General features: G+C 39.6%; 1 protein-coding gene across 1 annotated transcript in view; it reads right to left on the bottom strand.

Annotated features, from left to right (window-relative positions):
* The window catches only part of xpo4 (exportin 4), a gene marked incomplete at its 5' end in the record, with an annotated part of 79,877 nt that overhangs the window by 16,412 nt on the left and 36,179 nt on the right, over nucleotides 1–27,286 (bottom strand). The window contains 6 exons of the mRNA XM_083997150.1: nucleotides 1,060–1,237; nucleotides 2,543–2,688; nucleotides 3,784–3,926; nucleotides 5,157–5,333; nucleotides 7,062–7,236; nucleotides 16,784–16,941. Of these exons, the coding sequence (XP_083853276.1) occupies nucleotides 1,060–1,237; nucleotides 2,543–2,688; nucleotides 3,784–3,926; nucleotides 5,157–5,333; nucleotides 7,062–7,236; nucleotides 16,784–16,941 (977 nt within the window). The remainder of the gene's footprint in view (nucleotides 1–1,059; nucleotides 1,238–2,542; nucleotides 2,689–3,783; nucleotides 3,927–5,156; nucleotides 5,334–7,061; nucleotides 7,237–16,783; nucleotides 16,942–27,286) is intronic.

Genomic DNA, 27,286 nt, shown 5'->3' with positions numbered 1-27,286 from the left:
GAAGTGAAGCCTATAGCTAAATAATGAAAGAGGTCTTGATCAATGGGTTTTTATCTGGTTAAATAAAAGGTTAAATAAAAAGAAAAAATTAACACTAACAGTAGTCTGTATTAAAAATCTGCATTAAGAGACATAATTTACCAATAATAATTATAGTTTTTATTTATTAACAATTCTTCTTGCTCCTATTTTAATTTGAAGTATTTCATTGGGCATAACATATTTTTGCTGTATCTGCCTTTATACTAATGGTTTGTAAAATTTTACAGATTTTATTCAAATCTCACATGTTCCTCCTGAAGCCTTGTTGGTCTTTCTGACACATTTTAGGCATGAGTCAAAGTCTGCACGTGTCGATCTGCCCCCATGAGTAGACGCAAATAAAAAAATAAATAATAAAATTGCAGATATTATTAAAATGTCAATCCATTAACGGTTAAACAGAAAATCATGTGCATCCCTAAAAATCATTACCCTTCATAATGTCCTGAATGAAAAGTCCTTGAAAAGTCCTCAAATTTGACCATGAAAAAAGTGTATGAACCCTGTTTGTTGGATCGTGATGCGTCAATCAAAACTGCCATCTGCACCAAGCGTACGCATACCGTACTCAAGAGTCTTCAACGATTTATGATACGGAAAAGACGAAGCCAGAGCTCATGCTAGCTTGTTACATTAAACGAGATTTGCAGCAACGTTACGGCAGAAAAGAAACGAGCACTGTGCGTTCCTGCTCTCTGGAGGTGTCGCCCCGGAGAGAAGGCTGAAGATAAGGAGGCGGTGACTTTTGAATTGTGTATTTTATAGAAACGTTTCTCTAGGCTCTCCTCCTCTACATTAAAAGTGACAGTCCTAAACAAAATAATGGGAATTTGAACATCTGCAGCTCCACGAGACATGAGCCACTGCATCTGCTGAGGAAGCTCCAGAACCTCAGGATGCAAAAGCCTAAAACTGCACATGTCAGAGGGGACGGACGGTGTCTTTATAAACTGTCCCGACTCCTCAGTCTTAGAAGATCTGAGAGCAATGATCCAGTTGATTAAACCTGACTCTCACCTGATGACGGAGTCTGTGCGGTTGCAGCCCGGGATGGACGAGGCCTTCTCGCCCGGCGAGCCGAGGATCTGCAGCGTCGTGTTGATGTCCACCTCCGTCGAGTGTTTGATGGAGAACTCCATCACCTCCGAGGGGATCAGCGGCGTCTCACCCTGAGGGTCGTCTGCTAATACATACCCTGCAGAGAGTTTTACAGCCCGTTTAGTTCAGTTTGTTGAGTTTAGGTTTTACCAAATAAAAAATATTAGTTTTTTTACAACTGAAACGTGTCACATTCATAGTGAAAACCCACTAGAGCTGCTTCAGACACTCAATCGAAGCAGAATCTTATCAAAAACACATTTACAACTTCTTAAATTCTTAAAGTCCTGTTCTTAAATTTCTGCCTTTTACTTTAGTCTTGTAATGTAATAATGTTGATTAGATATAGTTTCATGTCAGAAAAAAACATTTTTCCCATCTGCAATTTGTAAACTGAATGATTTATCCATAAATTAAATTACAGGTTGCAGCTCTTGTATCCAGTTTTACAAAAGAGTAAAATTTGACGTCTGTTTTCAAACACAATTCTCTAATTTTAGTGTTTTATTGTTTCATTGTTTCCTCCATTCACCCTGAACTTTAAAAAAAACATTTAGATTAAGGCGGAGTGGCCCTCGCAGCTCAAATTGTAGATTAATGGTGACTGCAAGCTTTAATGATGCTGATATAAAACAATATTTCACAATGACTGAAACCCACAGAAGCAGGTGAAGTTCAGCTCTTCGGCTTTGTTCACAAATTAAGTTCATTTAGCAGAATATGCTGCAAGGACTCGTTTAGAAAAGACAATAAAACAACTGTATTCTGGTGTATTAGAGCATCACACAGCTTTTAATTAACTGGGTATGTACATATTGTTTTACATGGAACCCATTAAACATGAATTCAGGTTTAATATTATTTAAATAATCGAAGAGCGGAGCACAAGGTCGTACCCTTCAGTTCCTAGTTATAATTTTGTATTGTATTTTAAATTATCATTAATGCCATGAAGGAGTTTAAATCCTGTTTGTGCATAGAGACTAAAATCTGTTAAAACCAGTTACCAGTTTTAATTTCTCAATGGTTTAATACACTGAGATCACATTTATTACTGATGTATATATTTGAATTTACCAATCAGCATTAAATCTGGTGACTGGTTGGTTTTCAACGCTCGGTACCGCACGTAGCAGATTATATACACAATGTGACGCAGGCAGGCAGGCAGCAAGCAAACAAACAAGGAAACAAATAACTAGTAAACAAAACAAGTGTGACAGAAGAGAGAGCACAGTAATCAGAGACATTAAAATTCAGAGGGAAAAAAAATCAGCGAGGAAACAATTACAGTATGTCTTCCTCCAAAAACATTTAACATTTTGTGCTGAGTGAGTCTCGTGTCCCCTCTTATCTCTCCATCCATCACACAACAGACTAGAACAAACAAACAGCAGCTGACCTGAGACCAGTATGAGCCAGTGGATGTCCTCGTAGAGGTCGTCCAGCACTTTGCGGTCGACCGATCCGGGGTCAGGCGAAGCCATGAGGTGCTGCTGCGTCCTCTGGAGCTGACCGTGCAGCCGCGTCACCCGGTCCTCCAGAAGACTGACGGACGAGGACGAGGAATTAAAATAAAAAACAGGAAAGGTGTTTCAATTCAACCTTAAACATACTAATAAAGAGATAAACTAAATAAGCTTTATCTTTGCTCACATATTTCCTTAGTATGATTGAAAAAATATACACGAAAGAAACTTTAAAGAGAGATCCCAATGGAGGACCAGGCTGTTTCTTCAATTTCCATTTCCTCTTTTTTTCCAGCTGCTTCTCCTCTGAGCTCAGTTCATTTAACCTCTCTGTGACACTCTGGGCCTCCGGTGCTGGTAAAACCTACAGTAAACCCAATACGACTGGTTGGCCCTCAAACCAGTTCACAGAGCTCATAACATCCCATGGCCAATTGGGATTTAGCTTGGTTTTCCCAGCACTGAAGCCTCCGAGAGTCACGGAAAGGCTAAATCACAAAGATAATTGATTAGCTAATAAGGAAAAGGAAAAGCAGCTGGAAACAAGGAAATGGAAATTTAAGAGAGATTTATGCTGTTTTGGTAAATTTGTTATTTTTGATTATTACTATTATTTCAATCTTGTATATTTTCATGCTTGTAACCTTTTTAGTGTAAAGTTTGAGGTGTGCTTTTCACTCACTGAGTTTATTGTCATTATTTAATATATGTTTTGCATTGGCAGCATGGCGGGGATGGTCATTTTCTCAAATAAAAACAAAAAATCTGAAGTACTAATTGATGGTTTATATTTATAGCACCTACATAGCACTTTTATTTTAACAAAATTACAAAGTACTGTACATATAAAATACTTTAAAAGACATAAAACAAGGAGAAAACTGTGACAAAGAGACGACCCATCCAATGAACAATAAAATAAAAGTGAAATCCTGTGGCCCGTGGTATTTAAAACTGAAATGAATTACAAAATAAAAGCCCCCCAAAATAAAATAAATATAAAATAGGTGCACCACTGGTTGCCTAGGGGGTTAAAATGCCTTTTTGAAAATCAAAAAGTCACATTTAAGTAAGTAAACCTTATTTCCTTTCTTAATTCTTTTTACAAGTCCTACTTTTAATTCCTTTATAATCAGACATCCCAGCCCCTGGTGCGTTGTTGCGGTGCAGTTACCTTGTGAGCAGGGGGATACAGTGGTCGGCGGCCACCCGCCCCAGCATGCCGATGCTGGACAGCTGATCTGAGAACAGCTCCCTGTCGTCTTCCTGCAGCTCATTGATCTCCTCCTCTTCGTGAGATGAAATGCCATTCACTGACTGGATCGCAAAAAAAAAAAACACAAGAGAGAGAGAGAAAGACAAAAGTGTGAGTCAGTCAGTCAGGTGACGTGGAAATCTAGAAAACACACAATGAAAACGTAGCACAAGCAGAAGTGAAACCTCAATTGGATAGGGAAATTTCAGATGAGATATGGGAGAATTGTATCAAGAATATTCATGGTAGCTCAATCAATGCAAGACATAATTTGATACAATTCAAGGTAGTACATAGACTACACTATTCTCCCTCCAGATTGCAGAAAATATTTCCAGATGTGTCATCCCAATGTATTAAGTGCCGAAGTGAAGAAGGGACACTAGCCCACTTATTTTTGTCATGTCATAAGCTACAATCACTTTGGGGCGGCTTGTTTGAGTTTTTCACTAAGGCCTTTAAACATCCATGTAACCCAGACCCGTTCACCGTGTTGTTTGGGGTGGCCAATCCAGATAATGTGAGAAGTAGTTGTGAAGCTAAGGCTATTTCCCTTTCAACATTGTTAGCCAGAAAGCTAATTTTACAGTCTTGGAAATCTGAAAGTGCTCCTACATTTGAAATGTGGTTGAGAGAACTGGGAAATGTATTACACTTGGAGAAAATCAGGTATATTATACTATCTGCCAAAGAGGATATATTTTTTAAAGTCTGGCAACCTTTTCTCGATTTAATGTCTAAAAACTGAATTACACTGCAAAAACTCAAAATCTTACCAAGAATATTTGTCTTATTTCTAGTCAAAATGTCTAATTTCTAGTCAAAACAAATCTCATTATACCTCAAATAAGACTCATCACATAAAAAGTAGCTTGTTTTTAGACACTTTTTACTTCTTTCAAGCAGATTTTCACTTGAAATAAGTAAAAGAAATCTGACAGTGGAGCAAGTTTTTCTTCCTTAGTACAAGAACAAAAAACTTCCTTTCATTGGCAGATTTTTCTACTTATTTCAAGTGAAAGTTTGTTTGAAACAAATGAAAATTGTCTCAAAACAAGTTCATTTTTAGGTGATGAGTCTTATTTTAAGTGGAAAGAGGTTAGTTTTGACTAGAATTGAGACATTTTGACAAGAAATAAGACAAATATTCTTGGAAAGATTTTGAGTTTTTGCAGTGTAGTGCTATTCTGCTGTTGTGCCATTTATTTTATACATACTGTATGTCCTGTTTGTCACATGTAAGAAGAAACTCTGTCTTTTTTTCTGTTAAAAAAGCAATAAAAATGTCTCACCAGGTTGCGTGTGCCGTCGGGAGCGGCCAAGTGACACTGGATATACGAGTTGAAGACCTGGATCGCCGGCTGGACGAAGCAGCCTCGGGGAAAATGCTCCTCGTCCTGAACGAGCGTGAGCCAGGACTCCAGCAGCTTGTCGTAGGCCTCCATGTAAACCATGTCGTCCTTGTCCAGCTGAGGGGACGGCAGCAGGTGGACGCCAACAAAACAGTGTCAACAACTTCCATAATTACTCATCACACCTTCGGGGGGTGTCATTTTTTTTTAAAGGCCTTGTCATCGACAAAGATGTTACTGACTGAAAAGGAGATTCACTTGGACAAGATTTGAATAGACTGCAATAAAAAAACAAAAACCAGTGAAGGATAACTAACCTAGCTCAACTAATACTAAGCCTGCTATTTATATTATCATTACCTTAAGTGACATGTCAATAAGAAGTAAGAAAAAAGAGAAAAATTAAAATGTTCAATTCCCCAAACCCAAAGAAAAGCACATCCTAATAAACAGATTTAATCAAAACCTTATCAATTAAGTTTCTGATTAGATTTTCTGTTGACGATTTGATTGGTTTCTGTCCAATAATGATGCAAGACAAAAATTAAAAGTCTATTTTTCATTCATCTGTGTTAATATCCTACATTTAACAACCAGAAGATCAATGGCCACTGGCCCAGAGTGTGACTGATGTGGGATATTGAATCAGATGTTGAGCACTAATCACCTCTCATTTATTATAACTACTACTATTTTACACACCTATGTTCAACAGTGTACTATCACGGCTATTGCAGACGAAAAAAAGAAGAAGAAAATTCAGAATTCATAATACATAAAAAAAATCTCTTTTTTTTCCCTTTCTAAATCACATAAGGGAAAAGAAAAGTTGGAAGAGCACAGACGCCATAATTAAACGGTGATTCTGGTTTAAATTAACAATATTTGATTTTCGCTAAATCCAGCTGAAATAGAGTTTGATACAATCTTCCACTCCGAGTCTAATGCAATACAAACAATGTCTGTCCAATCTCACAAAGTCTAGTCAATGTGTCCTCCCTTGTAATGGAAAAAACAAAACCAAACACAAGTTTGTGAATTTTTTCTCAGAAGTAGAAATTTCTGTTACTCCCATGTGTTTATATTTGTTTTTGTGTATTAACTTTGGTTTCACATCTGAAATTTCTGAGTTTGGTCCTAATATGCCTGTGAAATTATGCTACTTTAAAAAGCCTGAGAACCAAAATGTAAACAGACTGTGCATAACAGATCGACAGTGTGCAGGATTTTCCACATTTCACAGTTTGTAATCTGACAAACCAACGTGGGGATAATTGCTAAGCATGGCTAATGTCTCGCTTTCCACCTCAGGAAGGAGACGGCTCTTTCTTCTAGACTAACATCGTCTACGTAGCAACAGCAAAACTTACAAATACATACAACAGTACCTCCTCCTTTAAACTGGTCACAGTCTGAAGACTTTTACAACCTGTGACCAACGATCTAAAGTCAACTTTGCTTCGATTTCAGGGCTCACAAGCCAAAAATATTGGAGAGGAACGATAAAAAAAAGTCTGATTTTACTTGTGTTTGCAGAGTGAGGATGCTACTCAACATACCACACTGCTTTTTCCTTTTCCTTTTTGTTAATTTATCATTTTTATGCACATTTGTTTTGGTTTTTCTTGCACCTTATTGAAGTGCAAGGTTACACTATCACTATATTATTTTGTGATTTAGTTGTTACAGTCATTTTGTACTGTCTCTATTGTCAATTAATGAGTCATGTTTCTTTGTTGTAACTTGTATTCTTGTTAAATAAACATTTGATCACAAAAAAAACATACCACACTGCTTATTACCTATAAAAAAATATTTAAAAATGTTAAAAATATAACCACTCACCACTTCCTCCAGGGCAGCGCTGCGTCCGAAGGAGCAGGTGAGCAACGTGAGGCAATTGATGAAAGAGGTGAAGAGGTCGCTGGGCAGCGCCGTTAAAATACTCCGAGGGAACATGGTGATCAGGTTGGAGATTATATTGGAGATGCCGACGGCCTCCGAGTCCTCGATCTCAATCCTGAGGAGACAGATACACACATGCAGATAATAAAACATGATCTAGAACGAGGGGGGGAAAAAAACCCTGAAAGATTCATGATCCTGAGCTGCAAACATGGTCGACAGTAGACTCAAACACCGGCCAAAGGAAAACACATTAGAATATCCACTGTGTTAATAAAAACAGGGATAATGTGAGTTTTAGTATCCCCCTGCCACCGGCATTACAGTCAGTGGTAAAATAAAATGCTGTAAAAAGAGGAAACAAACGCCAGCTAAGAAAGTTCAAACTTCCCCTCTTTCGGCTCTAAATCCCAAACCCATGCTTTGGCCTGAGGAAGGACAGTTTCCACTCTGCAGGGTGAGGCGGAGGCTAAACTGGGGTCACTTTCCAGTTTACCCGCTGCTGGTGACTGAGGTTTGGAACCAGGCATGAAAATTGATCCTTAAACCAAAACCCCGTGGGCAACTTGACCCCCGAACAGTTTTCCACAGCTGCATCTGAGGTTATTTCTATGGTATTTTTTGCCTCCCGGTGCGGCAACACAGGGAGGAGGAGGAAGACACAGAAGATGAAAGAAATAAGTAAAGAAAGTATGGGCTGTAATTATTTACTACTGCTCAGTTTTTATCAGCACTGTGAAGCAGGAAGTGACAGATCTGGGGGGAAAAAGTTTTCTTCACATGTTTGATGATGATATGAGAGTGGGTTTTAAACTTTAAACTTCTGCACCATCTGTGAGGAGGAGGGAGTGAAGGATCATGGGAAGGAAATGAGGCAGTTGGTTATGTTTGTAAAACAAGTCAAGGCTTTTATCAGGTGTCAAATGTTGTTTTGAGAAGAGTTTAAAGTCAATGAGAATACCTGTGGCCGTCAGGTTTACTGTCTCTTTAACACGTTTTAAAATCGCTTTTAAAAAGTCACATTTACAAAAAGGCATTTTAACCCCCTGGACAACCAGTGGTGCATCTATTTTATATTTATTTTATTTTCTGGGGCTTTTATTTTGAGAAGAGTTTAAAGTCAATGAGAATACCTGTGGCCGTCAGGTTTACTGGCTCTTTAACACATTTTAAAATCGCTTTTAAAAAGTCACACTTTCAAAAAAGGCATTTTAACCCCCTACGCATCCAGTGGTGCACCTATTTTATATTTATTTCATTTTTGGGGGGCTTTTATTTTGTAATACTTTTCAGTTTTAAATACCATGGGCCACAGGATTTTATTTTTATTTTGTGTTTCATTGGATGGGTCGTCCCTTTGTCTCCTTTTTCTCCTTGTTTTATGTCTCTTAAAGTATTTTTTATGTACAGTACAGCACTTTGAAACTTTGTTAAAAAAGGTGCTATATATGTAGGTGCTATAAATATAAATACAGTTTATGATTATATAACGATGCACTTCTTCCTACTCCTTTTCGCACATGTAAGTCAAGTGTTAATAGAAATGGAAGAAAGTATTTGCCTTTCTTTTTCTATTCTCTTTTATGTTGTCTTTCTATGAAATAAAAAAACATTCGAGAATGATGGGAATGTCATTTTTGAAGGCGTCATAAATCAAATGGTAGGCTACTATTTAAAATTTTGAAATGATAGCAGCAAGAAAAAAAAAAGTCCTTTAATCTGGAGTTGATGAACAGCTGTGCAGGATTTTATGGCGATCCACCCAATAGTTTTTGGTTTATTTCAGTCTGAATCTTGTCGGCATCACGGCTGTTGCAATATTTCAAGTCTGTTACATTTCCTACTTCAGGACGCCGCACGAATCAAAGACGAGAAGGAGAAGAAGAAGATTCAAACGCGCCGCCGCCGCCGAGCCCACATCAACCAACCGTTAAGGAATCTCGTCCTCCCGCATCCGAAATGTGTCGGCACTCATGTCGGCTCTTTTCCGGAGAGATGCATCGACAAGTGTTTGGACGGCGTTGCACCACATGATGACAGTGAGCCGGGGCAGAGCGGTCAGAATCAAAAACAAATGTCAAAATTCACTGTGCGACAGATGGAGGAGGATCAGGACCCAAGGACACCACGTGACTGGAAAAGGCCTGGGAATCATCCAAAAACATGTGTGGAATTTTTTCCGATTCCCCAAACATACATACTGTACATACAATGTCTCTCTGTTTGCTGCCTCCACGCCGCCTCGCCCGCAACATGCATTATCCTACAATTAAGCTATCAAGGTCACAGAAAAAGCTACCAGAAACCCCGCTCTCCGAGACCGCACGAATATGTCACGTCAACACAACCGACACTACAAGCTTCAACACAGACGTACAGAAGCAAAGGAAAGGTTTAAAACATCTGATAATGATACTAGAAGTTGCCTTTTTAACATAAAACACATAATATAAACAAACATTTTTGATATAGATGAATTAAAACCACGAGATATGAATTCAAAGACACTGTTTATGTAGTTTTTGCATTTACTTATTGTACTGAGCCGACATATAATCATAATTATCATCCTTTCTTCTCATGCTTAAGTTCTTAATACAGTGTTTTTACTGCAAACCTTTAGGGAAATTCACTATATTCCTGCTTTGTTAGAGTAAATACAATAGATCACCTCTTTTAACTGCTGCTCAAAAAGCAGCAGCAGCACCACCTCCTCTGCAGCTTTCTGTAATGATCTAATGGTCTTCTTCTTGTCTTTTGCTGCACCTAACTAGGAAAACGTCTTAATGGTGACACACCTTTCTCTCTCCAGTCGTTTCCCCGCTGCGAGAGAGAGACGGAGAGAGAGGAGCATTCATTGTGTGTGAGGGCCTCGCTAACCCCTATCAGATGGAGTTAAATTGCGAGCAGAACTGTTCAATCACTGTACATCGGCCATCCCTCTCTCTCTCTCTCTCCCTCTCTATCCCTCTCTCTGTGCATGGTTTTCCGATGAGGCAATTGGAAAAAAGCTCCAAGAATAGGTGATTACAGACAGAGCAGGAGAGGAGGGAAGAGAGAGGGAGCGAGTGAGAGTGAGAGCATGTGAGGAGTGGAGGGAGAGAGAGAGAGAGAGAGAGAGAGAGGAGGGGAGGGGGGGAGACCCCTACTCAGTGGATCACGTGGTCCAACAGAGAAGCTGGTGTGCACATTGGACTGTGTGGTCTCAGTTATTTATACATGTGAGTGAGCGTGGCCCCTTAATTCAGATCAGAACCTCGCCGACGCCGACGGACACGCCCACAAATCTACATGAAATACTTCACTGCTGCTGCTGCTCTGCAATAATCATCTCCTCACATCCACAGTCTTTATCTTTTATATATTACTATTATCATCATCATTATTATTATTAACAGTTTATGTTAAAGTATATAGACTACTGGGTCTGCAGCGCCAGAAACATCTGGTCAGAACATCTGCATTTTATGTGTCATCATCATACAGTACACATGCATTTGGGAAGTTGTTGTATTTTGTGTTGTTACTTGGCAACACGACTTAAAAAGCAACGATATCCACGTCGCCAGATGTCGTCAGTACTCGTTAGGACTGTTTTTGTGTTTTTAATTAAGTTTTTAAAGCTTCACTGCTGCAGCTAAAATCTAATCTTTTCTTTAAAAAAAACGAGTAAGAATAAACTAAGACATTACAGCTGAGGAGATAAATGAGTAGCAGGAACAAAGCAGGAGCCTCAAAGGTTGAAAAATAAAAGTCAACACAAAAATACGAAGAGCTGCAGTTCCTCTAATGGCCACTAGAGTCAATCCCATAGACTCCCGTGTTAAAACGTCAGAAATAAATATGTTCAGAGCCTGACATAAAAAACGTTTTCAGTGTCTACGACTTACTTCCTTCTTCATCACGACTCTGCAGCTTTATAAATCTGAGCTTTTCAGAAACCTACGGGTGACCTACGTCACCGAGGCTACGTCCGTATTTGTTCATCATGAGTGACCGAAACTCATCGTAAATGTCCATATAACAATTACATGTCTGGTCACCGCTCAGAATAAATAAGGGATTCTTCTGGAAAAATCTTTTCATGATTAGACTCAGGAGCATTTCTAAGTCCAGCGTCTTGAGAACAACTGACTTGTGTGCAGAATAATTTCAATAATCAGGTTTAATGGTGAAAGTGAAGACTTTTCTTTGCGCTTTTCAATTTGACAGCTTCTTCATTTATGAATGTTGCATATTTTCGCAGGGAAAACGCTCTCTCTAATTTTAACAGAAGTTACTATTCAGAAAGGTCTAATTTGGAACAATGATAATAAAAAGCACCAAAAATTGGGCTTAGATGAAAAGATTTAATTGTTTTCTTAACTTTTCAAATTACTTTGAATGAATGAATGAATGAAAGAAAAGGGACTAAAAAGGAAAAACTAGAGGTGAGGTCAAATATTAGTTTGAAGCCACTTGAGTTTTATAAAGAAGCACCTGATTACCAGTTATCAGAGAGTTTGAAATGACTGCAGCCGAGAGTTGGCACCGTGTTTGTGAAGAACGAGGTCAAACGGTGTGTTAGGGGAAAATCAATAAGATAAAACGTGAGGTCACAGTGATGGGAGGATGATGTCATCAGCATCTCATAAAAATCTGCATTAAAATCACATCATTATGAACTGAACTGACCCCAAAAAACCTGAACTATAACCGTCTCAGTAGATCCTTCTGTAGAAGAGTCTGGAGCTGAAACAAATCATTGATAATCAATTTATCATTACATAATTTTTTACAAGCACTTTCTGTTTAATGCAATCTACTGAGTCACTGGTTTTGACTGTTGGCTGAACCAGACAAGATGTCCTCTTGGACTAGAGAGGCCCTCTGATGATGTTTTTTGTTTTTTTTGAAGATGACACCAATACCAATCATCTAGATCAGATATTACCGATCATTATTGGCTGCACTGCAGATGACGCTTGTTTTATCAGAGACGTGGTTTTATCTCAGGTTTTGTCTTGGTCGCAAGCCACAGATGATCAGTAACTAGAAGCATTTATTCTCATCTATTAAAGGCATAGTCCAACATTTTGGCAAATTGGCCCATTGCCATAATCCCTATAGTTTTAGAAGCTGTTTTAGAGGTAAATTCAAGCAAAACTGCTGATGCACGTTCCCGTCGGTGACAGTTTTTCATCAAGCAGTCTCTGTATTTACCTCTAAAACAACTCTGTCTGGTAACGTTCTGTTAATATCTCATAGCGTGGTGAATGTGCAGGTCACAACTTGTCCACCAGAGCGTTTTGGAGTTGTTGGATTGTGTATTTGTCTGATGAGTTTGATGAGGGAAACCAAGAAATCCCATGAGCCTCCGTAGCGTAGCTCTGAGCAGCTTGCGGCTCTGCTCCGCCGTTCTAAAAATAGCTTGCACCAACAATTAAAGGTAACAAACCTACTGCTAAAACTATAGGGATTATGGCAATGGGCCAATTTGCCAAAATGTTGAACTATCCCTTTAATTATGTAGCTTTCATCAATGGACAGGAATATGTATTTGCACATTTTAAATGTTATTGTAAATGTTCTATATTTTTAAGAATAAAACACAATCAGCTGGTGGAAGATGCTTTGTTCTATTTTTTCAGTTTTCATGTTCTCAGAGCCTGAACCTGTCCTCACCTCTCTAGGTAACTGCTGCCTCATCCTGCTGCTAAAAACAGAGCAGTAATCTCTTCTAATGCATCTTCCTGAAGCCCCAAAACGCACTCTGCCGATTCCCCTGCAGCACACACAGACACAGAAACAATCAATAGCCTCCAAAGAGCCGCCTGCCTGCCTGCTTGCCTGCGAGCGCTGCACGACTAACTTATAACATTTCTTTTTCAGAACGAGATCACAATGGTAAATGGTAAATGGTCTGTATTTACACAGACAACACTCGAGTCTGCACATCTGTCCACAGCAGCTCAAACACAGTGTCATCATAACTCTTATCTTGTAGTTCAATCTAATCTTGAGGCTGAAGTCACTCTGGTTACGCGTTATTCCCGCTGGACATGAGCTAACATCTGATTGGAAGCTCTGATTACAGACTCTTGACTCATGGGTCCAAAATGACACCAGTCCACTAGTGCACAAAGTGACAGGGAAAAGTCACACAGTGGAAAAAGATGGAACAAACAGAAATAGGAAAATTGGCCTCGGGGATAAAAAACCCTTGATTTCCTCTGCGGAGACGGAGAACACCCAGGTTCAGTCCTGCTTAGTGAGCAAAACAAATTGAGCTGAACACACAGTTTATTCTAGTGGAAACCCCTTATTGGCATTTTGATGCATCTGTTGCTTTATGAGTAATGAAGACGCAGTGACGCTGAAACGAGAGGATGAGCTAACCAAGTCTTTTTTTTTTTCCCTTTCTAAATGTTGACAGGCCACCGAGCGACTCTGTCCACTTCCACCGGATCACCAGTTAAAAATATATTTTTAGACCACAGGCTCACGTGGTGATCACAAGGGAAACTGATGCTTTCACGTTACATCCATGTTATATGTTCATAATATATTTATATTCTTTCAGTTTTTTCTACATTCATTAGAATATCCTGGAAGAAATACTGTCATTATTAATAAACCAGTTTAATTATGTTATAATATCTCCGTTGTTTCAGTGGTTTTCTGGTGTATTTGTGCCTTTTGGAGTTTTTATGTGTCTGTATTTTAAATTCTGCTTTTGTTTTTTATTGTAAAACATTTTTAGATGCCTCATCTAGAATTTTTTTTATAAAAAGTTAAGTTTCATACTTAGGCTACTTGTTTCTGTTTAAGTTTTCAATTCCTATCTTTCAATTTGTATCATCTCATCTGTATTTTTCTCAGTAGAAGCTCTTTGATTGATGTTTTGTTGTTTTAAATTGTTAAAGTGATCACATTCGTAAACTTATTTTTGACAAATAAAACAAGTTATTTAAGTTGAAGTTTAGTATTAAGGTTTATAATTAATGATTTTTGCACATTTTTATTTAATAATAAATATTCTTTTAACTTTTTCCATGTGTTTTTCCACATCTTTTTTAAACATTTTGGGGAAATTATGACTTTCAAAGGGGGAAGAACCATATATGTTAACTTCATTGACCTCGATTTGTCAAGATTTCCGAATAATTAAAATAATAAAGTAAAGAAAACTCTTCTAATACCCTCCAATACTGGACCAGGGTTGACATTTTTAATTTCTAACTATTAAAATGAGAGTCCTATAAAGGGTTAAACATGCTCTAATCTAAATGAACCATATATAGATACTGTTTCATATGGATTCACATTGTGTGTAATTTAACCGTGATGCCAATATTTATCACAATGAAGTAAGAAAACCATGAATAATGAATAAAGGAACCAGATGAGAACGTCTGCCACAGAAAATCTTCTTCACATTGATCCAAAAATCCCATTTACAAGGAAAAAAAAAAAAAAATCAATGAGGAGTCAAAACACTTCCAACACCAGATGGATTCTTCTCCACTAAACGACAAGTTATTTTAAGAGAAATTCACTTTTAAAAACTTCTATTTTGAATGGGTTTCTATTGGATTCATGTTCATTATGTTCTGCACATCTTCCAGCTGGAACTGGTGAAACAGTCCACACCAGTTTCATCACCAGAGTCAGGCAGCTCTATATTAGATGAGACGAAAACTACTAAATGATTTTAGAGCTGATTCACTTAAAAAACACACAACCACACACAAACATGTATTTACCAGGGTTTGAAAAAGGCTGCTGGTGTTTATCTTTTTTTCCACTCTGGTTAAAAACGTCTCTGTGAGGAGGTTAAATACATAATTTGATGCATTTTTTCCTTTCACATACATTTTTGTTTTAGACGCCTCTGGGAAACACAAGTTCCTGGTTTAAGAGAACAGAGGAAGAAGTGGAAGACAAACTCTTCCCTTTTGAGTGAACAGATGCTAAAATCAGAGACCATTAACAAAAAAAAAAGGAAAAGAAAAAGACTCAACAAGCAATTACTTCCTCTAAATAAAGTAGAAATGGCACAGTGTGAGTCACACTCGCTGGCCTCCATCACTTTGTTGAGTCTTGGAATTACAGAAACATGAAAATCCTTGAGATACCAGAGGAAGATAAAACCCACAGAGCCTGCAGCCAAGGATAATGTAAAATCAGCTGTGCTCACTGATCCTGCCTTTTTTTTTTTTTTGGGATGGTATGCTATGGTTCATGCAGCTGAAACGGACAAGCTGAGGTTTCACGGTTGGCATTACGTTTAAATTAAACGTACGAAAGACACAATCCACATCTGAGCCGCCTCAAACATTTTTTTAAAACCTAATTTTCCTCTCTCCCGCTCCGTCTGTGTGATTCCTACACCTCCTTAAATAACAGCAACACTTTATTTTAATGTGTGCATTCAGACAACTTAATCATGGAGTGTTTTTTCCAATTAATCCAAGCACAGTATGAACCATTTAAGCAAAAAAAAAAGGGAAAACTGATTAAATGTGTGTGTGTGTGTTGGTCCCTGTGGGAAACACTTTCAATTGGCATCAATCTGAATTAGTCCCATATGTTGTTTCTGAAGCTTCACCTGGCACCGAGGTGGAGGCAACTTGAGGGTTGTTCAGCTTCAACTGGAGCAAAAAAAAATCTAATATTTGCTCCATAAAGGGGAATAAAGTTCAAACAGGATCGTGGTTTAAGTTTTTAGTGTGAAGTTGTTGCAGCAGCTATAAAAACACAAAGCAATTTTTGTAGTTTTTAATTCGGTTTTTTAGTTTTCTTTTGTGTCTCTGCTGCACTTGCCTTGCTCCTGTTTTGAAATGTGCAGTATAAGTAGTTATTATCAGGTAAAATAAAGTTATTAATTAAAAAAAAAAAAGAGTGATAATAACCAGGTAAATGAATGTCACAGAGCAGCAGAGACTCTCAAACCCTCTAAGTACGTTAAAGTCTCACTGGTTTAGGTTCAGGTTTTTGTTTATTTTACTGTAGTTTATTCCAGTGTCAGTATGATGATGCGGGCTGTCTGGTAATTGGTCTGTTTTGGTTACACACACAAAACAGTTGAGATGTGTTTTTGTTGCAGCGCTGCGTGAAATAAAAACAGATTTCTTCATCTTTCCTACACCACGGAAACAACAAAAACGATCTGATAAAGAGAAGAGATTCAACATGATTCACACTGCAAAAACTCAAAATCTTTCCAAGAATATTGTTCTTGTCAAAATGTCTCATTTCTAGTGAAAACTAATCTCTTTCCACTTTAAATAAGACTCATCACCTAAAAATGAACTTGTTTTTTAGATCATTTTCACTTGAAAGAAGTAGAAAAATCTGCCATTGAAAGCAAGTTTTTTGTGCTTGTAATAAGAAAGAAAAACTTCCTCCACAATCAGATTTTTCTACTTATTTCAAGCGAAAATAGACTTGAAATAAGTAAAAAGTGTCTAAAAACAAGCACATTTTTTATGTGACAAGTCTTATTTTGAGTATAATTTGATTTGTTTTGACTACAAATGACATTTTGACTAGAAATAAGACAAATATTCTTGGTAAGATTTTGAGTTTTTTCAGTGCAGTTTCTGTTTCCAAAACCTGTTACTGTTGTTATATGAAACCAGTGTACCGTAGGTTGTTTGTTTTGCAGCCGTGACACCTACCCGTTGATCATGCTCAGCAGGCCCTCGACCAGGTGAGCCAGGTAGGACACCTGGGCGCTCTCGTCGGGGAAGACGGGCCCGTGCATGGAGGCCAGCTGGGCCAGGCACTGCAGCGAGTCCTGGGCCATGTCCGAGTCCTCCCGGATCTTCCTGTGTACCTGCAGAAGGAGAGGAAAGAATTAGAAGAGATGAATTTGTGTTGTTCTTTTGTTTTGTGTTTACAAAAGTATGAAAAGAGGGAATGTTATCAAGTACAAAAAAAAAAAAAAAGGCCAAATCTGATGGAAAATAAGCGCAGTGTGGGGGGAGAAAGACCAGACGGGCTGAGTGGATGTGGAAAAACCCCTGCACTCTGTCACTTTCAACAACCGGCTGAAAAAGCACAGATCATTTCAGTCTTGTCCTGTTGCCCACCTGCTGCTGCACGAGCAGAGAGAGCGGGAGGGAGAGAGAGAGAGAGAGACACAACAAGGACGGAAAAAGAAAAGAGAACAGAAAAAAAAAAAAGCCCATCAGAGCTTTCTTCAATCCTCCACATTTCTCTGTAATAAGGAAGGAAAAGCGACGGCGAAGAGCCAGTTATGTGGTTCGTGGCGATCGACCGAAACCTTCCACAACGTACTGAAGTACCTGCTGCGGCTGCGAGGCGCTGACATGAAAGAAAGACACGCTCAGCAGAAAAAAAAAGAAAAAAAAAAAAGATGATGCTCGCTCGGGCTGAAAGGAAAATACAGCAAGAATAAGCAAAATCCACTCAAAAGAAATAATAGCGACACCTTTGTGGCATGTGTGGTTTAACAAAAAGTAGCTATGGAGGCTCCTCAGGGAGGTCAGAGGTCAAGAGTAACATCCTATACAGCGAAGAAGACACTCGAGTTTGAAGGTTGTTTAACTCTCGATTCATATTTTGTGTTTTAAATGTAAATCACATGTAAAAAATCATGAAATTCATTTATTAAAAACGTCAAATTCAGCTGCAGATTCACCTCAAACAACCTCACACATAAAAATCGCTGAGAGACTTCCTCAACGAGTTCAAGCACATAAGTCATAGAAAACAAATTAAAGGCTAATTGCCTTAAAAGAAGCAGATTAGCTCTAATCAGAGAATAAAAAAATCTTCTATTATTGCACATTATATGGAGACACTAGAAATTATCCTTTAACATCCACGTCTTCAGGCGATTTCTTTCTTTAATGCAAGTTTTTTTCCTCTTCTTTTTACAGTCGTACCAGTTAAAGTACGCCTGGTAGGAACAATCAGGTTTACGATCACTGACTAAGACAATGACTTTATCTACTTTATATTACAATTTTGTCAGTAATCCCAAACTATAATATGAGTTATTAGAAATAGCAGACAAAGCTTTATCAAAGTGAAACATCTCCTACAAAACTGTCATGAACAACCGTCGATGGGAAGTTCATCAAAGCCTCGAAAAACAGAATTTGAATGAATGAATTCAGTGTTTTACGGAGTCATTTGTCTCATCCACGTTTCTGAAAGAGTCACCACAGGTTCACGTTTATATTTGGCTCCTGTCGACACCGAGACACTGCAGCTAAAAAAACACTTTGAACGAGAAAAGTTGCAGGTCAAAGAATGAGAAGGTGAACCTGCCTCCTCCTCCTCTTCCTCCTCTTCCTGTCATCACATTCACAAACACACATCAGGATCAATACTCACTGAGTGTAACCCACCAACCTCAGGAAAAAAAAGCGGCGAAACGATTTTCAACACGTCTTTCTTTTGCAAAAAAAAACAAAAAACAAAACAAAACCAAACAACCCCAAAAACAAAAAAACAATCAGCGAGCTCGTCCAATCACACCCACGGAGCGACGAGAGCTGCTCCACTCAGTCTCATCTCAGTCCAGAGCTGCTGCTGCTGCTGCTGCTGCTGCTGCTGCTGCTTCTCTCTACTACTGTGATCTGAGCCGTCACACTCCAACAACAACAACGGGAGCAGAAGAGTCATTGTTAGATCCAGTTGTGCGTTCGAACGCGGGCAGGAAGGTGGTGGCGGCAGCGCGAGTCATCACAGCAACATGTGTATCCACTGACGCTGCTGCTGCTGTCTGTAGCTCAGCTGTCCTCCTCTTCCTCCTCCTCCCTCTCTCTCCTCTCAGTCAGTCCAAGCTCTTTCCCCTCTCCTCCTCCTTCTTCTTCTTCTTCTTCTTCTTCTTCTTCTCCTCCCGTCTCTTGAACTGTCATCCTCTTAAATCCAGACTGAGCTCCTCTTCCTCACCAGACCCACTCACACACACTGAGCCAGCGCACGGCCCCATCGCCGGAGCAAATCAAACTTTCAACCTCCCTGTCGCTGCTTCTTCTGCTTCTTCCTCCTTCTTCCTCCCTCTCCTCCTCCTCCTCGTCCGCTGCCTCTCAAATCTTCTCACTTCCTCCCTCCAAATTCTTTCTCGCAGCCTTTATCCACTCCTCCTCCTCCTCCTCTACCTCCTCCTCTTCCTCCTCCCTGCTCCCTGCTCTCCAGCTGGGGAGCTTTGGCTGGTTGTGAGATCTCAGATGCTAACGTAGTGTAGCTTCCATATTCTTTCTTGCTGCTGCTGCTGCTGCTGCTGCTGCTGCTGCTCTCTTCCAGAGCGTGAAGTCATCCTCTGGAAGAGCTCAGCGAGAGGACAGGGGAGGAAGAGGAGTGGGGGCGGGGAGGAGGAGGGGAGGGGGGCAACGAGCGAGTGAGAGAAGGAGAGGGAGAGAGAGAGAGGGAGGGGTGGGAGGGGAGAGGCAGCGCAAGGCCAAAGGATTGAACAGTACGCGCTCTGAAAAAGCAGCTGCACCAGTGAATGATCTATGCGATGCCAGTAATGTCAGTCGCCTTGAGTCTGACTATAGTTAGAGATACATAACGGATGTGTGTGTGTGTACGTGTGTGTGTGTGAGTGAGCGTAGAGCATGTGGGGAGTGGGATGGATGGATGGAAAGAGACGGAGAGAGAGAGAGAGAACAAGATACAACAATACGAAACATTTTGGGAATGCAGATCAGATGGCTGCAGATTTTGCACACTGATTAATCAATGGGTTTGGTATCAGTGCAGCATTAGTGGTCGTTCTTCACGCCGTTGTCACGCTCGCTAATTCGATTCTCGCCACATTTGCTTTGGCAGCCGGGGCTTCGCCTCGTAGACTTACTGTACCACCACTACGACCAAGACTGTGGAAATAGAAACTGAGTGGGACTCGACTCGTCGTCTCTTTGGACAGTTTGATTCAGTTTCTGTTTTTTGTTTTTTTTTAAATCACCATAACTGAGTTTTAGGAAGTTTGATGAATATAAACAGTGTTTGGATATTAAAAAAGCTTTTTTTTCCTTCACTGTGAAACTATTCTGAAACTTTAATTTATGCCTTAACTTTTCTAACTTGATTTAATTATCATATAAACAAGAGCAATTAGAGACGTTGAGACGAGAAGTAACAATTACAGTCATTATTGATTTATCTATTGATTAATCTGCTCATTCTTCTCCATTGATGTACAACAGGGTATTTGGGACATTATAGGTACAAACATAACGAAGGGTGGGGGTGAATATCCAAGTTTAAAACTCAGATTTGTTAAATGGAAAATTGCAGATTTATGCGAAGAGAAACTTGGATACTCTGACTTCACAAAGCCTCAAATTTGCAAGAAAATAACTTGAAAATTTGTGTTATTTTTATAACAAGGAAGAAAACACATCTCTACACTTCATAAGGCTGGAAGAGCAAAACATTTTTTGTAAATTTGCAATGTTAAACTTAAAAGTTTTGGCCTCAGAATGATTTTATCTCACCTGATTTCATTGTATATTCTAAGAAATACGAACCGGCTTTATCATAATCATAATTTCCCAAAAAGCCTTAAAGTGACGTCTGCTGTTATTTCTTTTCCTTACAGTCCATTAACTGACATAATCACCAAAGAAACACATCAAATCAAGCTGGAAGAAACATGTTCTTGTCCTTTTTCTTTTTTTTTTTTTTCCTTTATTGCTTGAAAAGTGACAGAAACTAAAAGCTTTACTCATCAGCGTCTAATTGCTGCAGCTCTAATTCAGTGCAAACTTCGGGTACTTAGCAGCTTTTTACGCTGTTTACGACGAACCGACTTCCAGAGCTGTTGAAAAAATGTCTTATTGAATATTTTGTATTTGCCTATTTTTTTTTCCTCCTGGAAAACAATAATCTCTGGCAGCTTATAAGTACATTTTCTAAAAACATGACTGTGTCTCTTTCCAAGTCTCTGTGGCTGCAGATAGAGACTGTTTGTTAAAAGACGATATACAATACAATACAACCACTATGCTGTATGAGCATTAGAGGACTGAGAGTTTCCTCTATTGTGACAAAATGTAGATGAGGAACAAATATAGTTCATGTTTATATATTCTGTTCTGTTGATGCATCGAAGAATCAGCTGAGTTTACTGTTTATTTATAGGATATTTATATATATAGGATTCAGATTCAGCTCAGTTTTCTCCTGAACGTCACTGCAGAAATGAATTTCTTCACACTGTCACAATAAGTGTCGAGGTTCAACATGAAGAAAGACGAGGAAGAAGACGGATATAACCATGGAGGGAGGAGAAAGAAAGAAAGAAAGAAAGAAAGGGCAGCAGGTAATGAGGGAGAGCTCCAGCCAACAAGAGGGAGGGAGGAAAATGAAGGAGAACAACAGGGGAGACAATAAAGAGGGGAGGGAAGAGGATGAAGGAGGGGGAGGAGGAGGAGCGGAGAGTGAGCCAGAGGAAGAGATGGAAAGAGAAACAGAGAGAGAGAGAGACACAGAGAACGACAGGGAGAATGAGGAATGATATTTATAGAAGGAGACAAAGCCTGGTGTCTGTTACCTCGGGGGGCTCAGAGGCTCATCTTTCTGTTTTTTCAAATCAACACTGTGCTTCCAACTTATTGTCTCTCTCTCTCCCTCCTCATCTCTCCCTCCCTCTCTCCATCTCTCCCTCCTCATCTCTCCCTCTCTCAGATTGGGTTACTGTCTGCCTGCAGGCCTCTGCTGCAGCCTCACCAGTCCCTGCTCTCCACACTGATTGTGTTTACTCGGTAAACACACAAACGCTTTAGCGGCGTGTGCATGTGTGTGTGTGTGTGTGTTGCTGCTCTCTCCTTCTTTCTTTTTTTGTTTTTTTCATTAACCCCTGCTGTGTCTGTTATTTTACATCGCAACAGCTGCACCGGGATCAGCCGTAAAGATTAAAACAGGTGACAGGTTTTATTGTTGTGACATGTAACACATGTAAGTGTTTTACATACAGTGTGAGTAAGCTACATGTGATACTATGCATGGACGACTTCCAAGGACAGATGGAGGGTTGAGACTTGGTTGTGTGGGTTATAGCTGAATCAAAACCTAGTGTATCATACGCAATCAGGTTATTTTGTTACTATATATACACATTATAATTAAATATATTGTCATTCTGTAATTATATATCAACATTAATACATATTTCTTTGATAATATCACCACAGCAGCTGCTAAATCTCTAAAAATAAGGGATGTGGTGTTGCTGTCTCTTCACTGATTATTGCATTTGAAAAAGGAGTTTCAGCGAATTGACACTGATCTGATTTAATGGAGCTGGTTTTCATGTCGTCTTCGCTCCTCGCTGCCTCTGCAGACCTCACACTAGTCTCCACCACGCTACAGCACCAACATGTGGGAACTTTCTGAGGTGCAGCTCAGCTACGTTGCAACTACACAACACAATAGGTCCATAACAAAAGCTCCGTAATAACTAATATGTAATTCAGCCTGAGGGGCAGTGTTATGTAATGTTATTATATCAGGAAGTGTTGTGATGATGAACAAATATTTTTGTTGATTAATCCGATGATTCATTGTCTGGTTAATTAAAGCACTTTATCCTGGAGCCAAAAATCTAATTAAACCCAATTAGGAGACAGAAGGAGAAGGTAATGTTTCTATTTCACATCCTGCAATGAGCTCGATTTTCGCTTTTCTGCTTGAAAATATACAACAACTGATCGATTCATTGACGAATCGCTGCAGCTCTGCAGTCACTTCTCTCTGTGTAAAGGACATTTATACGTAAGGGTGAGTGTACACATTGTGTAACACATGTCCAGTGTGTGTATGCATGCATGCGTGTGTGTGTGTGTGTGTTTGGATGTGATGAAGCAAACCAGATGTGTGGTTTGTGTTTGCATGTGTGTACACACTCAATCACAGTTTGATGCAGCGCTCTAATCGTCCTGAGCCAAACTGAAATTAAAAACCCAGAGAAACGCAGACAAACAAAAACACACACAGCTGAGGCCCGAAATTAAAGATCGTGCGCTTTTGTTGCGCTCTCCTTTTCCTTTCTTCTTCTCCTTTCTTCTTCTTTTTTTTTTTTTGGTTTTCAGGCAGTTGGGGGGTTGGGTGGGAGTGGGGATGTGTGGAAGGATCACGAGGTGTTAAATCGACGTAGTGGGTTTATTTTGAAGGAGGCCAACAATCAACGACCTTCTTCCTTTTCAATCTCCCATGGCCCATTTATCCTCCGTCACTCTGCTGGAAATTGCAGCCACGTTTCTCCATCTCCCTCTAAACGGTCGTTCCCTCTCTGGTCCGTCTTTTCTCGCTGCCCCCCCCCCCAACACCCTCCTTCAACCTCTCTCTGTGAAATTACACACCCTGCTCCATACATCCTTTTGTTTCATCTCATCTCTGCTTTCTCTCCCACTCCACTCAGTCTCCAAACAGTTTTTCTTTTTTTTTGGTGTTGCTTTTCATTTCCTTCCCATCATCTCTCATCGCTTCCATCCATCTTGAAATCACACAAACCCCTGAACCTCAGAGCTGAAGTGGGAAAGAGAGAGGGAGACGAGATCTTGGCCGGGTTTGAGTCCCACCTGACACTTCAACGTCTCTTCAAGCAGCGAAAAAAAAAATTAAAAAAAATAAAATAAACGGCAAAATGGCGGCAGGACGCTTGTGTGATTATCGAGCTGCAGAGACCTCAGGCCTCGCTGTGATTGACAGCTGTCAATTATAATCGGCCTCCGGTGTTTAAAGCCTCATCGAAGAAACGACAGACTGACACGAGCCGATGGTCACAGGGCAACTCGCTGCTACAGGTTCTCACAGGCTTTTGTAAAACGAATTAACCGCTTCCTTTCCAGTCGGTTTTCTATCAGCTCTGAGAGAAAACACAGTACTCCACACACAGTGTAAAGTGCTGTGGAGACGTGGGAACGAGGAAACATCACAACAGTTTGAGGTAATGACACTGTACTGCAACATCCCACAGCCAAAAATGGTCTGAAAACCTTTTGTCACAGATCGTTTCTCATTTCTCCTCTCAGGCTGCATCCACACTTGTACATTTCTATTCTAAAGTGCATTTCTTTTGCAGCGTTTTCACCTCCAGTCCACTTTCACTCTGGTGTTTTCTACTGTATAGCACAGAGAGAAAAAAAGAGAGAAAAGAAACGCAACTGGCCCCGTTTTATTCTGAAAAACGCCGGATTGCTAAAACGATTAATTCACAGTTTTGTGTGAAAGTTAAACATTGGCTCAAGCAGCAGCAGAATTGTGAACATTAACTTCTCTCAAGTCATTGTCAATACAGCACTTTACTAATGTTTAATGTTAAATTTAACTTGTGTTTTAATCTGAAATGTATAACTGCAGCTGTGTTTATTTATTCATGGTACCTATTCACTGTATAATCTACTGTATTTGTATCATTGCATTTATTGTATTCAGTATATTTTATGCTATTCTAAAGCCTGACCGGGGACAAAGACTGCAAATTAGCTGAAGCTAGACGTCTTATATGCATCACATTTTCTGTGGCAATGTTGTATCGTCCCTGTTAAATAAACATTAAAATAAAAAATAAATAAAACAGTGTCATCAAAAGTACAATATGGTTAAATGCAACATCCAAATTAGAAGACCTGCAGCTTTTGTTTTATTGACAAAAGATAAAATTGTGTTATTACAGAGACACACTGAACAACAAATCATATTCTTATGATGTAAAGGGACATGTTTGTTTTGGTATTAGATTCACAAATTTTTTATCTTTAAGTGAAAATGAAAAGTGAATTTGACCAATTTGAGTTGAAATTGCAATCACATACTGCAATATGATGTTCTTTTTGCATACTATCCTACGGCTCTGTCAGTTATTGCAACTGAGATTCTATCTATTTCTTTATTTATGGATTTTCTCCCTCCTTTTCCTTCAGATCACTACAAGTGCAGATATTATTTGTAGATCCACCCACAGATGCCTCAGTGATGTTCAGGTTCAGAGATCTGTGAGGGTCGATCCAAAAGCTTCAGCTTCTGTTTGTAAAAAGTACTTGATGGTGGATTTTGATATTTTCTTTGGATCATTGTCTTGTTTGTAGAAGCCAGACTCTTTTATACTTTCACTTTTGTGACTGTTTGGACTGAAAAATCTACCATCGAGAATTTACAAATATTTATTAGACTCTGTTCTTCTCCTCTGTCCGTACAATCTTCTTTTTGCCAAAATCTGGGTTTGTATTTACATCGTCAGCTCACACACCGACATGACTGATGATGGGTAAAACTATAAAAATAAGACCCATGTTGTCAGTGGTGGACAGTAACAGAGTCAATTTACTTGAGTACTGTACATATCCAGAGGATTTGTACTTTACTTGAGTATTAGATTTCTTTGGTACTTATTACTCTTACTTGAATACATTTCCAAGACAAATATTTTTTACTTTTACTTGAGTTTATTTCTAGGAAGGCTGAAAAGTACTCGTTACTTTCAGGTCTGCTCTTTTTTTTTTCTAAAATCCTATTGGACACAAGCTGTGTTTGTCAAAGAAGGAAACCCCTAACCCCTAAAAGCAGCACCTCAGTGCAGCTGCTTTCAAAGAGTTAGTTCTCAGAAACAAGAGTTAAAAGCTCCTTAAATTAATTTAGAAAAAAATATAGCGATTCATTGATGTGAAAAATAAGAAATTTACTCTTACTCTTACTTTTACTTAAAGTAAATTTAAAAGCATGTACTTTTGGATACTTAAGTACCTTTAAAAGCAAGTACTTTTTTACTCTTACTCGAGTAACATGTCGACTGAGCTACTTTTACTTGTAACTCAAGCACTGGGGTCGAGTACTGCATGGAGTCCATCTCTGCATGTTGTAATAAAACTGAATTATTATGCGAGTTGAGACGCGTCTTATCACCAGTCAACCCCCTCACACACACACACACACACACACACACAGCAGCAGCACTGGAGCCAGTTAATGGGAGACTGACAGACGCTCGCCCACAGAGGGGGGGGGGCTCCCCAGGGCCCCTCAACAGGGCCGTGTGTGTGTTTGATGGGTGGGTTACTGCGGTTGTTAACAGGGGCCCCTAATCCTGGGGCCGGGCTCTAATCCTGCCACTGCTCTGCTGCGGACTGTGACCCCGATGGCACGTGTCTCCACCACCACCACCACCACCACCCAGCAGCAGCAGCAGCAGCGCCGCCGCCACTGCCGCCATCAGCCCCGACCGTTACCCCTCACAGCTGAGGAGACGCAGCAGCTGAGACAGCAGAAGACCCCATTAAACTGAATAAACACACACACACACACACACACACACACACACACACACATGTTTGTATGGCTATCTCTGTGAGGACACTCATCGACATAATGTATTCCCTTTAGCCCCTTAGCCTTTCGTATTACGAGACTATCAAGAATATTCAGCTTACTACCACTTTTGTAATATGAAATTGAGTTTAAAAGTAACGATAAAATTGAGTTTGAGAAAGCTTAAACTCTTCTTTTAGTTGCTGAAAAGACTTTAGTGCATCACCTACAGTATATACACATATCACCAATTTTTTGTAATACCAGCGGTCTACCAATCTCTGAATCCCACATCTACACAAGAATTTTCAAAGTCAGGATTATTCGCAATGGGTGCCGAGAATGAATATTGGTTTAATCCAAAGCCCCTTACCCTAACCTTAACCATCCAAAACAAATGCCTAACCTTAACCATTAGTCTTAACCTAACTTAAACCTAAGTCCTAACCGTCAAACAGGTCTTGAAAGGGGTGGAAGGAGAAAGTGAGAAGTGGTGGATAGCTAATACATGTACACTACACATGGAGAAACACACATACACACAATAGACCCATGTAGAGCGTATACATATACAGACGAATATACGTTACACAAGCCCCACAGAGACAGATATGCGGCAACACACACCAAAAATGCACACAAACACAACCAGAGACGATGCTGTTAACACACACACACACACACACACACACACACACACACACACACACACTCACACGGCACGGACAGCTGACACGGCCACAGCAGCCTTACAATAACAAACAGTTGAGCTACTAGAAATACCGGAGCGAGAGATGAGACCGACGGCCTGAAAACTGAAACCAACGCAAAACGCATCCTGCACATTCCTGCAGCAAAGAGAAGCCGGACCGAAACATGACAAACATTTTTTTTTATAT

Source organism: Trachurus trachurus, assembly GCF_905171665.1.
Source record: "Trachurus trachurus genome assembly, chromosome: 21".
NCBI classification, from domain to species: Eukaryota; Metazoa; Chordata; class Actinopteri; order Carangiformes; family Carangidae; genus Trachurus; species Trachurus trachurus.
This window is presented reverse-complemented; position numbering and strand designations above follow the sequence as displayed.